Raw genomic sequence first — 12,135 nt, forward strand, 5'->3', positions numbered from 1 at the left:
CCACTTCTGTGCCCTCCTTCTTGTAACCTTGCCTATAAAACAGGGCTAATCACAGTTCTCCTTTCCCTACCTGCCCCTGCTGGCTCCCCTCACCCACAGGGGCAAAGTTTGGGTGCTGGGAAAGGCTGGGGTCCAGGCACTGTGGGCTCTCTGACTGCCTCCACCAGCAGGGCCTTCCACGGAGGCCTGGGTGTGACCTTGTCTCCCCTTCCTGCACACTCTGGCAGGTCTTGGGTTCTCTTGCTATGAAATGGGGAGGGTCTCTCAGGCTGGGGGTGGGAGAGAGGGAATAGAGTCAATGATACGGAGGGGTTTCCACTTTAGGTAATACAGTGGTCTGTGCCCACTGCATCTAAAAAACAATAAAAAATGCTGGACAGGATTTAAAAAAATGTGTTTCTAGCAATGAGGAGCTCACGGGGCAGTAAGGAATGAGGAGACCAAAATCTAAGAGAAAGCCAACTCTGAGAGGTGAGCCGGCACCGGGAGCCCTCATGTCCCGAGAGCATTGGCCAAGCTGAGCCAAAACCACCTTTGGCTTTCATAGTGTGTGGAACGAGGAAGACAGATGCTGAAGCCAGGGCTCATTGAGGAGGGCAGACAAAGGGCAGCCCCCATCATGTCGGGACCCCAAAGGGCTACCTACGTACCCCTGCTAGCAGCCTGAAGGATCCCAGCCCCATCACATCAAGTCTCAAGAAAGGGAGGACAGGACATACCTCGGGACCCTGTGCATAGGGTCTGTAGCCCCTCACAGCTCTTAGGGCAGTTGTGGATGGGGAGCAGTCAGCCTGAATATGGAAGGGCCTCAGAGCAGCCACCTCCTCCTGTTCCTCCAACACCCTGCAGGTGGTCCTCAGGAGACAGAGCAGCCCCTGCCTGAAGCCACTGAGGACCATCGATCTCGTCAGGCAGGGAGGTTATGTCAGGCCTCAGTTTCTCACCCGCAGATGAGGAGCAAAGCAGATGCTCCCCAAGATCCCCTCTGGCACAGGGGTCTTCTGAGGAGGCTATGTGTGCCTGTACTTGGCACCCCTCTAGAGTTAGGAGGTAGTGGTGGATGTGACAGATTGGCTTGTCTCCTCCAAGTGCTCTGCCAGGGGATGGGGGCATGAGGGTGTGGTGGTGTCCGTGGCCCAGACTGGGCCTTTGATGTACTCACAGGTAGGTGGGCTGGCGGGGCCTGTAATAAGGGCCGCCAGGGCAAGAGGCAGGGGAGCCCCTAGGGGCATCCGCAGCTTGACCTGCTTGGGTCCCCATAATTGCTTCCTCCCCTCCTTGGGAGGGTACAAATAGAGATGCCCCGTCTCTAGCCTCCTACAGCTGAAACCAGCAGCAGTGGTGAGTGCCAGCTGCTGGGGTCCTACCCTGCAGTGGGTGTCAGGTAGTTCAGGGTCTGCGGATGGGAGCGGGGCTGGGAAGGGATATCAGGTATAGGGGGCTCAGGGGGCCTCTGTACGGTGAAGGGTTGCCCGGAGTTTGGGTTAGGGGTGTGCAGAGCTGAGGGCTGGTGGGGGCGGGGGCCTCGGTGGGGAGAGAGGATTCCTTCAGGTCTCCAGACACCCAGCTTCTGAAAAAGCAACTTGGTGCCAGCCAGGCCAGAGGAGCCCAGAAGGGCCACGGAGCACCTCTTAGGTTCTACATTCCTTGGGCTGTGGCCCTTTTCTATGCTAGAAACCCAGACACCCTGTTCCAATGCTGGCTGTCACAAGGACCCTACAGGCAGTTCTTAGCCCCTCACTCCTGCCCCTTGCCTGGCCAGCCTTCTACCCCACAGGTTCGCAAAGGGGAGGCAGGGACAGAGCCTTGGCCTTGGCTGCAGTGCTGCTGATTCCTGTCCCCTGGGTCATGGGGAGCAGCCTGCCTCCCCGGCTGCCTCGGTAGTTTCCGAGCAGGTGATGGGATTGGGGGAAGCAGGCATTTCCAGGAAAGGCTGCCCCTCCAACAGAACAGGGTATTCCTCTGCAGAGCTTGTAGCTCAAGACCCCCAGGGAAGTGGGAGACTGCTTCAGGTGGGGCAAATCCCCAAACTGGCTCTCTGCACACCACCTGGCTCAGGTCCCTGAGTCTGCCTGAGAGGTGAAACAAACCCCAGTTTACAGATAAGGCCCCTGACACCCAGTGTCAATGACTCATCTGAGGAGGCATGGCTACTTGGATGCAGAGTTCAGGGGAGGAGGGGTGGGTGAGGGTGGTGGTGATAAGCTGGTGGGGGTGCCTCTCAGTCCTCACCCCTCCCCGAGAATGTCCAGCTCCTCTGAGAGCTCGTGCTGTTTCCTACAGAAGGAGCTTGGGTCCTAAAGTTTGGATGACTGCATTTTATGGTGCTACAGAGTGGGACTGGGTGTCAGGGATGATCAGGGAATCCTCACGGGTCCCCAGTGTGGGGGTGTTGTTGGTGGGTGGGGCACACTCCCTGAGGAGTTCACAATGATGGTGGAGAAAGAAGACCTCTGTCCAGGAGAGTAACAATGGGGTAGTTGGGAAATGTCTTAGAAGAGGCTGGAGTGGTCAGGGAAGGCCACTCAGAGGAGGTAGAGCGTGTGGGCCAGAAGCCTTGGGGAGACAAAGGTCTGGGAGTGGTCCCTGGGAGACACCTGGGCAAAGGCTCTCTGAGTCTCTGGCATGAGGCTCACATCCTTGTTCTCTGACAGTGAGGATGGCCAGGCCTCTGGAGCAGGCGGTGGCTGCCATCGTGTGCACCTTCCAGGAATATTCAGGCCGTTGCGGGGACAAGCACAAGCTCTGTCAGGCAGAGCTCAAGGAGCTGCTGCAGAAGGAGCTGCCTACCTGGACCCCGGTGAGCACCCAGGGATGCACTCTGAGCCGGTGGGGTGCAGGCGGAGCTGCGAGGAAGGGACACCAGGACGGGATCCCTGTGGGCGCCACTGCTGCTGCTTTGCAGGGCTGCTGGGAGGCTGGAGCGAGAGCACCGTGCAGAATTCCCAACACACAGTGGGCCCTGAGCAGCATACAGTGGGACCTGGGGAGGGCGCTCAGGGGGCACGGCCAGGGGCTGGCTGAGGTTGGCCTTGGAAGGGGTACGCGTGGGGTGGGGTGTGTGTGTGGGGGGGAGGGGTGGCCCACGAGGGGAGGGTGGGACGTGGCATGCTCACTCCTCACCCTGCCCCCCCACCTCCCCTGCACAGACGGAGCTTCGAGAGTGTGACTACAATAAATTCATGAGTGTGCTGGACGCCAACCAGGACTGCGAGGTGGACTTTGTGGAGTACATGCGCTCCCTCGCCTGCCTCTGCACCTACTGCCACGAGTATTTCAAGGGCTGCGCCCCCGACCCTCCCTGCTCCCAGTAGGCCCTGCTTCCCCCAGCCCCGTCCTGTACCCTCCGCATGGTTACCCTGGGTTGTTGGCCCTGTGCCCGTGAGGCCTGAGTCATGAGGGGACCTCCTCAGCATCATGGCTGTCATGGCTAGAGACAGAGCAGGCTGCTGCTGCCTCCCGACTGAGGCCGCGGTGGTGGGAGGCGGCCAGCGCTCAGAGCCTGTGTGCACACGGGAGACCACGACAGGGAAAGGCCCACTTAACTCCTAATAAAGAACTGGCGTCACTTGGTTTGGCTTCCTTCTTTTGAGAGGGTAGCCTGGGGTTTGGGGCAGTCTTCACTCCTCCCTGGGGAGCAGGAGGCTGAGGCCAAAGTCAGCCCAGCAACAACACACGGTCTCAACCTCCTGCAGGAGGGCTGGGCTCAGTACCAGGAGAGTCTAGGGGCTTCGGGGTGTCTGTTTCTCTTTCTCTCTCTGGGGTCTCTGAAGAAGCGGTGGCCCTGGGCTGTGAAGGAAGTTGCGGGGGCAGCCAGAGGCTCCCTGGGGTGGGAGCTCAGTTCTCACGAGCTGTTCCTGTTCTGAGGAGGAGGGTGGGGTGTAGGGGTGGGGCGGGCTTGTTTGCCTGGCTGTGGGAGCCCAGAGAGCAGAACTAATAGGATTAGGGTGTCTGAGGTCTGACGAGGGGATTGCTCCTGGCCAGAGAGGGGTGCCCTGCATCGGAGGGGAAGGGGACACCTTGGCCAGTGCCCATCGCTGGAGCCAGGGCCAGCCGAGTGCCTTAGGCTCTACTCCTGGTTCTCAGTCACCCTGAGTTCATACCCCACTCTGGGAAGGTGACCCCGATCCCTGCCTTCCCCCTTTTGCGCCATTTCTCCTCTAACTATCCACCCCAACCTGCATTCTTCATCCTAATACCACTCCAACTCTAGATACCCCCTCTTGAGATCCTCCCACTGCCCAGCCCTCTGGGTACCTGCCGTCCATCCCTGAGCCCCATGTCTGATTCCTGCTCCCTACTTCATTACCACCTCACCTGGACCTCTGTCCACTGACATGCCTGGGCTGGTCCTAGCATCACCTCTGGGTGTTGTTCTGTTCTTCCGACAGACCCCCAGCCCCTGCCCTGGGCCTCATCAGTGTGGCGGAGTGCTCTCTATGGAGGGGAAGGACAGTGAGATCAGTGCCACTGAGCCTGGGGTCTGTTCCTTAGTTCCTGGGCAGCTACATTTCCAGGGTAATTTCTTTCTTTTATTTCCCCAATATTCAATTTTTTTCATCTTATTTATTTATTTATTTATTTATTTATTTATTTATTTATTTATTTTAAAACAACAGAAGTTTTTATTTTATTTTTTATGATAGTCACACACAGAGAGAGAGAGAGAGAGGCAGAGACACAGGCAGAGGGAGAAGCAGGCTCCATGCACCGGGAGCCCGACGTGGGATTCGATCCCGGGTCTCCAGGATCGCGCCCTGGGCCAAAGGCAGGCGCCAAACCGCTGCGCCACCCAGGGATCCCCATCTTATTTATTTTTTTAAGTAGGCTTCACACCCCACACGGGGCTTAAACTTACTAACTCCTCCAAGATCAAGAGTCACACACTCTACCCACTGAGTCAGCCAGGTGGTTTCCCGGGCCTCACTCAGCATGCCTGTGTCCTCTTTCCTTGCTGCCTGTGGGATGCTGTGCCCTGACCCCCATGGCCCTGAAGTCAGGTTGAGCTGTGCCCACCACATTGACACCCCTGCCCGTGCGGGCTCTCCCACTGTCCTGTGTGCCTGCCCTGGGCAGGAAGCTGCAGGCCCACGGGAGGACTGGCTCTCCCTCATCCCCAACCCCTGCTATGGGCAGGGCCTGGCCAGGGTATAAATAGGACAGAGCGCTGGGCTTCCCCCACTCTTCCTCTCTTCGCACCCTCTCTCCTCATCTCTTCTCCTTCTTGGTCTGGTGAGTCGAGTCTCCTGATTAGCACACACGGGGTGTTGGGCCCAGGCTGGGGTCAGGCTCTGGGCAGAGGAAGGAGTGGCTGGTGAGAGCCAGATGCACTAACTGGGTCCAGTGTGAGATCATGATGTGGAGGCCTTGGTGTGGGGTGGTGCATGTGTGTGTGCGTGCTCCTACATGCATGCATGTGAAAGAGATAAAACAACAACACAAGCAGTGTGCCTGTGGCTGGATCTGACTAGCTGGGTGGTCCTGAGATGCTGGGCTTTGCACGTGTATTGCTGTAGTGTGTGTTGGTGTGTGTGTGAGCCATGCGTGTGTGCATACTCGGGTATGGGATGCTAACTCAAGGCCACTGTAGCCTTTTGTCTGGTTGTGTCTTTGGAGCCTCTGCTCTGCACCAGCCGCCTGGAGCCTGCCTCCCCCCCAACCCCTGCTTCTGCCACCGCACCCTGCCCCTCCCTACTCTAGGGCTAGGCCACTGTTTTTTTCCGATGCAGGCCCCTGGGCAGGCCTCCAGCAGCCCTGGGAGGGGGAGGATGGGGCAGGGTGGGGCTGCTGTGGTCGCCGGGAGTACTGGGGGGGCAGTCGGTGAGGCCCAGCCTGAGGGATGCTGCCTGACCCACACAGCCTGTGCAACGGTCCTGGTCAGTGTTGGAGGCCTGAAGCACACGCTTCTCAGCAGGGCTGAGCCCACCTTTCTGGGGTCCCCCTCTGGTGGGAGCAGAGTCTCACCCGGTGCTCCCTAAGGGATGGAAATGGGGTGGGGCATGCTGCATGCAGACCTGAAGTTGGGGCTGGGGGAGTTAAGGGTGTCTCTGGGCTTGTCCTCAGGTCCTGACAGCCACCATGACGTTCCCCCTGGAGAAGGCTCTGGATGTGATGGTGTCTACTTTCCACAAGTACTCTGGCAAGGAGGGTGACAAGTTCAAGCTCAACAGATCAGAGTTAAAGGAGCTGCTGATGCGGGAGCTGCCCAGCTTCTTGGGGGTGAGTGGCTCCTGCCTGAGAGTATGCCTCTGAGTGCCCCCTTCCCCACAGAGGAGGGGCTGGGGCCAGGGTGTGTGGGGGGGCAGGGTTTGCAGCCGGCATCTCACTGAGATGGGGAAGTCGGGCACAGAGCTTGCTGTGGAAACGCAGTTGGAAACACGGTGAGCACTCGCCACTCATTTCTTGGAGCCTGGCAAGAAGAGGGCCGGGACCCAATGGGTAAGGTGCAGGCCAGACGTGCCAGGCATTGCACAAGTTAACCGAAGAGGAAGAAAAGTTCAGACCTAAGTTACTCCCTCAGGTAGTGGAAGGGCAAAGCTGAGACCCACACACTGGGACGGTCTTCCGGTTGCCACCAGCCCAGCAATGAGCAAGGTTTGAGTCTCCGTGGACAAGAAGACACAGTTACGGAGACACCTGCCCACACCCCTGAGCACTCACGGCTCTCGTCTATATCAAACTTTATGCAGTTTATGTTATTCTCGGGACAACCCTGGGGGAAGGCACTGTGGTCCCTGGTCTAGCCGAGAGCAGAGTGCAGGTGCTCAGCCGAGAGCAGGGTTCCCAGGCAGGGCCCCCAGGGCAGGCCCAGGGAGACGCTGTGCCTCCCTGAGCTCCCACCTGCAGGTGGAAACCTGCTTTAGTCTTGGCTCCATCCCCAGAGCTTGCGGTCCTACCTGTAGCCTCTTCCCTGCAGAAAAGGACGGATGAAGCCGCCTTCCAAAAGCTGATGAGCAACTTGGACAGCAACAGAGACAACGAGGTTGACTTCCAGGAGTACTGTGTCTTCCTGTCCTGCGTCGCCATGATGTGCAATGAATTCTTCGAAGGCTTCCCTGATAAGCAGCCCCGGAAGAAGTAAAGGCCTCTGTGCGGGAGGGGTTGGGTCCACCAGCTGAGGTCTTACCTGTTGGCAGCAGGCACAGGACCTCACCCTGGCTCCCCAGATGTGTGCAAGTTGTAGACCATGTTTAATAAAGATTCTTGGAAGCTTTGAGGCTGATGGTCTGGGAGACTCTGGGTCTGGGTGGGGGCTCAGGCTGGTGGGGGCAGTTCTGTGGGGAGCAGACTGGTGAAGGTCAGGGAGTGGTGAGCAGAAGACTGTCCGCAGTGCGCCTGCTGGGGTCTGGAATGGGGTTTGGGTGCCTTGGGACAGGGGGCTGAATCAGTGCCTGGCTTCCAACCCAGGGATGGGTGAGTCCAGCCTGTCTATGGTGAGGTTCTGGAGGCCACACCGTTGCAGCAGCCCCAGGATATCACCCCTTTGACCTTTGTTCCTGCCCCAGAGATCCTGGGATGAGGGTTGTTAGCAGTTAGGGTCATGGTCCTCCAGAGAAGGACAAAGGACCTCAAAGGGATGAGTGGAGGATCGTGGCTGTGGTGAGAGCGAGGGAGGTGGTGGGAGGTGGCCATAACTTTGGAGCTGAAAATGGCCATAAATTTGGAGATGAAATTCCAGACACCGGATCTGATAAATGAAATTGACATTGTTCTTCCCCCAGAAAATATCAGGCATGATGTTGTGTCCCTTCTGGTCCCAGGCAGGTGATTGAGGTCAGCCCACCAGGCCAGGCTGGGGTGGGGTGGGGGCCTCCGAAGGTCATGTCTTCAGCAGGGGGCTTGGTCCCCTTGACCTTTCAAGCTCTCCTCCTTCCTTCTCATTCCATCCTGTTTTTCTCTCAAGTGTCAGAGCAGAGGGCAGGTGACTCAGATATTCCTGCAGATGTGACTTGCAGAGGCCTGGGGAGGATTTGGGTCCAGGAAGCAGCCGCCTCCTCCCCTTCTGTGGTCGGAGGGAGCCCTCCCCTGGGCCTGCAGCACTCTGCCTTGGAAAGTCCTGTTGCTGGGCAACCAGTCCCTGCTGCCTCTGCAGCCCTGCAGGGGCGGGGGTGTGGGGGGTGTGTGGGGGTGAGACACAGAGCACAGCGGGGCAGGGAGAGCCCAGACAGGCCAGGTGGGGCCATGGCACCACAGCAAACCCCAAGTTGGCTCTGTTCTCAGACCTGAACTGGTTGGTGGTAGAGCTATGTGTTTCCTGGGATTCAGGGGACTCGTCCTGACCCTGTCCCCTTCCTTCACACACCCTGAACCTGCTTCCAACCCACCCCCACCGCATCGCTTGGCCTCCCCATTCTGTGTGCCTTCCCCGGACCCTGATCCTAGGCTTTCATTCCAATTCTGACAAATCTTTCCCATGAAGACCACTGAGGCTGAGAGAAATCATTTATTTAAAAACTCTGCAAACACCATAGGCTCTATCCTCACTAATGACCTTGACAGTGCCCTTGGCAGGATACATCTTCCCTCATGGATTTCCATCTCCAGGTGAGCTTGCTTTGCTCTTGGTGTGGACAGTGGCCTCGGGCATGAGCACAGTCCCTATATTTGGCCCACACTCCTGGGTCGTGTTTCCAGAGCAGCTGGTTTCTTTTCCATCCCCTTGTCCCAACAGATTGAGTGCTGGTTTTTGGTTGGCCCCGAAGCTGTGTGTGGCACAATGAACTCTAGGTGTCCCTTCCCCTTGGGAAAGGAGGGAGGCAAGACTGGCAGAGGGGTTTTTCCTCAGCCCCATCCCAGGAGGCTCTGGCGGGGGGGGGGGGGGGGGGGGGGGGGGGGGGGCCTCCTCGGGTCCCCACCCGTTCTCATTGGCTCTTTCCCTGCCCTGGTTTCCTGGGGATTAGAGCAAGGAAACAAAGGCAGGGAGTGTGGAAGGGACTGTGTTTCTGCTGTGTGCTCTGTCTTCCCAGGTGAGTCCTTCCCAGGTGAGTCCTTCCTTCTCACCTCCTGGCTCCTCTCTGTGGTGGGACAAGTGGGTGATGACAAGGCTTGGGGACCTCCACCAAGGAAGGCCAGGCATGATGAGTGGGCACTTGCTCAGAAAGGACGGCCAAGTGTGAAGCTGTGCTTCTCAGAATTTCTTGAGAAGGGGCTCTGTTGCAGATGTCCGGAAGCCCTTCCTTCCCTGTGATCCTGGCTGAGTCTCCTGGGGGAGGCTAAGCTGAGGTTTTGGGGTGCTGAGAGGTCACTGATGGATCCAGTTCAAGAATCACTAGGTGGGCTTCAGGCTGAGGGAGGGAACCAGCTGCTCTTTCCTCCTTGCTCTGACTCCACACAGATTAACCTGGAACCCCCATGTGTCGGAGGTATAGTCCCTTCCAAAGAGGGAGTGGTTTTTGAGTCTGAGTCTGCCTTCCATGGTGGATGGATATGGATTGGGTGGATGTGGCTGTGTTGATGGACGAGGAGGACCACATCCAACCCAATCTTTGGGTCCAATCTCAGATTCCGGAGATTTCCATGCGCCCAACCCACTTGGTGCCAGTCGTGTGTGCACTTCTCTGGGCCAGAGATGGAGACCAGCTGGACAAGTCCAGTAACCTCTCCCCTGTTTCCTGCTGAGACCATATCTCCCAGTTCCAACCCCAGCCCCCTCCAAGCCCTGGACTCTCTCTTTGCCTGGTCCTCCCCTTGTACAAGAGGACACACTCTGTCATCCAGTGATTCAGGCACCGGGGCAAAGGAGGGTGCTTAGGAAATGAGTGCCCATGCTCGGGGGGCCAGGGGCCCTTACCACCAGTTCATCTTTTGGGGAGGTCCTCTTGTCATCTGCACCTAGAGCCCTTTCCAGCATTTTTGGAGCATGCAGCTCCTTTGGGGCTGGCTGGTCTCATGACTCTAGCTGCTCCACATTTGCTTCAGGTCTTACTATACAACCTGTTCTGGGACATTTGAGTCCACTTGTTGGTAAGTTCTGTTTCAACCTGGGTTCTAGTTTCTGGTCCTTGAGAGAGAGCCTCAGGGCTGGGCTAGTGATGGGGAAAGCAGAAGGTCTGGCTTCCCGGGGAGGTAATCCTTCCCTCTCCCTTCACCCTCCAGAGGCACCCACTGATGGAGACTCCTCTTGAGAAGGCCCTGACCACTATGGTCAGCACTTTCCATAAATATTCTGGGAGAGAAGGCAGCAAACTGACCCTGAGCAGGAAGGAACTAAAGGAGCTGATCAAGAAGGAGTTGTGTCTTGGAGAGGTAGGTGACTGTCACCTGCAGCTGAAGACCTGAGTTCTCCCTGTGCACAGCATGGGGGAGGAGGAAAAAAGTGGAATTACATTCCACTGTCAGGGGCTCCCCTCCTGCGAGGGAGGAAGCCTCAGTTCTGCATCTGTAGAGACCCAGCCGAAAGGACCCACACCCATTCTCTGAGTGCTCTAGTCTCAGCCAGGAGAAGGGTGGCCAAAGGGAACCCCTGTGGTGAAGAAGGTGCCAATCTTGGGCCAACAGATGCAAGACCTCTGTGTGTGTGGGAGGAACTGGGTTTCACTGAGAAGGAGGGAGGTCAGTGTCAGAGGCTGAATTATAGCCTGTGTGAGGGGTTAGCGGTCAAGGAGCCCATCAGCCATGGGAGAGCCTGTGTGAGGAGCCATGGGGCGTGAGGCACCAGGGCACCCAGCTCGAGCAAGGGCTGGCACTGACATGGGAACAAAAAGGATCATTCTGCTGGAGTGGAACACAAGGTTGGAAGGAAACAGATTGCTTCTTGCCAGATGGAGAAGCTGGGAGGTGGCCGACGGAGGGGAGGGCCTATGAGGAAGTTATATTATTTTTATGGGTAAAAAAAAAAAAAAAAATAGAGGCTCAGAAACATTATCTAGCTTGTCTAAGGACACTCACCAAGTAAGAGGCTGAGTCCTTCCTTTTCCCCTGAAAATCCAGTCTTGAGGCCTCTCCAGTCACATGGTCAACCTTGGTGGCCTCCTCAGAGAGAGAGCCTTCCTTTGGGGACTGGAGCAGGTGTGGGTCTCACCAGGCCTGCCCTCTGGCTTGCCTGCCAGGCTCCCTGCATTCTGGAGTTAATGAGGGCGAGGGGAGGGGCCGCGGGTCCCCTAGGGGTTAATTACGGGGGACAGAGGCCCTGGGGTAGGCCTGAGTTTAACAGGAGCCCAGTCTGGGGGCAAGGACCACGGCACAGAGATGTTGTTTCCATCTCCATCTGTCCTGACGCCCGTCTCCTGTGGAAAAGTGGGAGCTGAGGGCAGTAAAGAGAGGAGGGCAGAACGTGTCTGTCTGTCTTCCTGTCCCACCCAAGGGCCCTGTCTCCATCCTCCTAGTGGAGCAGGACTGGGAGAGCAGGGGACAGACGGAGTGTGGCTGAGCCAGGGATTCATCTCCATATGGCTGTGCCCCCCAGAAAGGGAGGTGGCAGTGGCTGCTAGGCCCCAACATTGCTCTCCTGGAGTGTTGTCGGGGTCAGTTCTCAGCTACCCACTGTGGGGACAGAAGTCTGGATCATGCTCAGTGCCACATAGTCACCAAAGCATTTCTGTTAGACATTGTATAAAATCCAGATGATTCTTTCTTTGGATGATGGGAAGTGCTGAGGAAAGGGGAGGGTGGACCAGCTTTCCTCTGGATATTTGCTCAGACTAAGAGTCAGGTCACCACATGGTGCCAGGCCTTGTGCTGGGTGTGGGCTGGGGACACTGTGGGGGTTGAGACGTTCAGTGTTGCTGACCTAGCCGAGGGTCACCCTGAGGCTATCCTCCCAGGGGTGGGTGGCACCGTGCACTGGGGGGCAGGGCTGAATGGGGTGGCTGACCTGTCCCTCTCCCTGTGCTCTTGAAGAAGATGAAAGAGAGCGGCATCGATGATCTGATGAGGACCTTGGACAAGAACAGTGACCAGGAGATCGACTTCAAGGAGTACACGGTGTTCCTGACCACACTGTGCATGGCCTACAACGACTTCTTCCTGGAGGAAGATAAATGACCAGGGCTCAGCCCCTTGCCCCTGGCCTCTTCAGCTGTCTCCCAGACACTCCCTGGCCCCTGGCCCTGCTCTCCCTTCTGGACGGACCCTGCTTCTGCCTTCCCTTCCAGCAGAAGAAATAAAGATTTTTCCATTCCTGGCTGGTTTTGCAGA

At 57.4% G+C, this 12,135-nt stretch overlaps 3 protein-coding genes across 5 annotated transcripts; all 3 read left to right on the plus strand.

Annotated features, from left to right (window-relative positions):
• Positions 1 to 1,332: 1,332 nt before the first annotated feature.
• Positions 1,333 to 3,558, plus strand: S100A3 (S100 calcium binding protein A3). Its single transcript, XM_035719160.2, has 3 exons — positions 1,333 to 1,341; positions 2,655 to 2,800; positions 3,150 to 3,558. The coding sequence occupies exons 2-3, from the start codon at positions 2,660 to 2,662 to the stop codon at positions 3,312 to 3,314; spliced, it is 306 nt and encodes a 101-aa protein (XP_035575053.1). The 5' UTR covers positions 1,333 to 1,341; positions 2,655 to 2,659; the 3' UTR covers positions 3,315 to 3,558.
• Positions 3,559 to 5,074: 1,516 nt separating this feature from the next.
• S100A4 (S100 calcium binding protein A4) lies at positions 5,075 to 7,214 on the plus strand. Of its 3 annotated transcripts, none has more exons than XM_025428931.3 (3): positions 5,075 to 5,232; positions 6,064 to 6,219; positions 6,917 to 7,214. In XM_025428931.3, the coding sequence occupies exons 2-3, from the start codon at positions 6,079 to 6,081 to the stop codon at positions 7,079 to 7,081; spliced, it is 306 nt and encodes a 101-aa protein (XP_025284716.1). In that variant the 5' UTR covers positions 5,075 to 5,232; positions 6,064 to 6,078; the 3' UTR covers positions 7,082 to 7,214. The 3 variants fall into 3 exon arrangements, with proteins under 3 accessions (XP_025284716.1, XP_025284715.1, XP_025284717.1); XM_025428930.3 differs by lacking the exon at positions 5,075 to 5,232 and adding an exon at positions 5,730 to 5,876; XM_025428932.3 differs by lacking the exon at positions 5,075 to 5,232 and adding an exon at positions 5,829 to 5,946.
• Positions 7,215 to 8,198: 984 nt separating this feature from the next.
• S100A5 (S100 calcium binding protein A5) lies at positions 8,199 to 12,121 on the plus strand. The gene is made up of 3 exons (XM_025428936.3): positions 8,199 to 8,544; positions 10,096 to 10,245; positions 11,839 to 12,121. The coding sequence occupies exons 1-3, from the start codon at positions 8,527 to 8,529 to the stop codon at positions 11,980 to 11,982; spliced, it is 312 nt and encodes a 103-aa protein (XP_025284721.1). The 5' UTR covers positions 8,199 to 8,526; the 3' UTR covers positions 11,983 to 12,121.
• Positions 12,122 to 12,135: the final 14 nt, after the last annotated feature.

The sequence above is a fragment of the Canis lupus genome, chromosome 7, assembly GCF_003254725.2.
Source record: "Canis lupus dingo isolate Sandy chromosome 7, ASM325472v2, whole genome shotgun sequence".
NCBI classification, from domain to species: domain Eukaryota; kingdom Metazoa; phylum Chordata; class Mammalia; order Carnivora; family Canidae; genus Canis; species Canis lupus.

Bases quoted from the DNA above. Each gene is read 5' to 3' on its own strand.
- S100A4 (XM_025428930.3), top strand. From the start codon at position 5,769: ATGGGGCAGGGTGGGGCTGCTGTGGTCGCCGGGAGTACTGGGGGGGCA. The intron at 5,877-6,063 runs GTCAGTGTTGGA...GCTTGTCCTCAG, and splicing joins CAGCCTGTGCAACGGTCCTG to GTCCTGACAGCCACCATGAC. The intron at 6,220-6,916 runs GTGAGTGGCTCC...TCTTCCCTGCAG, and splicing joins AGCTGCCCAGCTTCTTGGGG to AAAAGGACGGATGAAGCCGC.
- S100A3 (XM_035719160.2), top strand. From the start codon at position 2,660: ATGGCCAGGCCTCTGGAGCAGGCGGTGGCTGCCATCGTGTGCACCTTC. The intron at 2,801-3,149 runs GTGAGCACCCAG...TCCCCTGCACAG, and splicing joins AGCTGCCTACCTGGACCCCG to ACGGAGCTTCGAGAGTGTGA.
- S100A5 (XM_025428936.3), top strand. The intron at 10,246-11,838 runs GTAGGTGACTGT...GTGCTCTTGAAG, and splicing joins AGGAGTTGTGTCTTGGAGAG to AAGATGAAAGAGAGCGGCAT.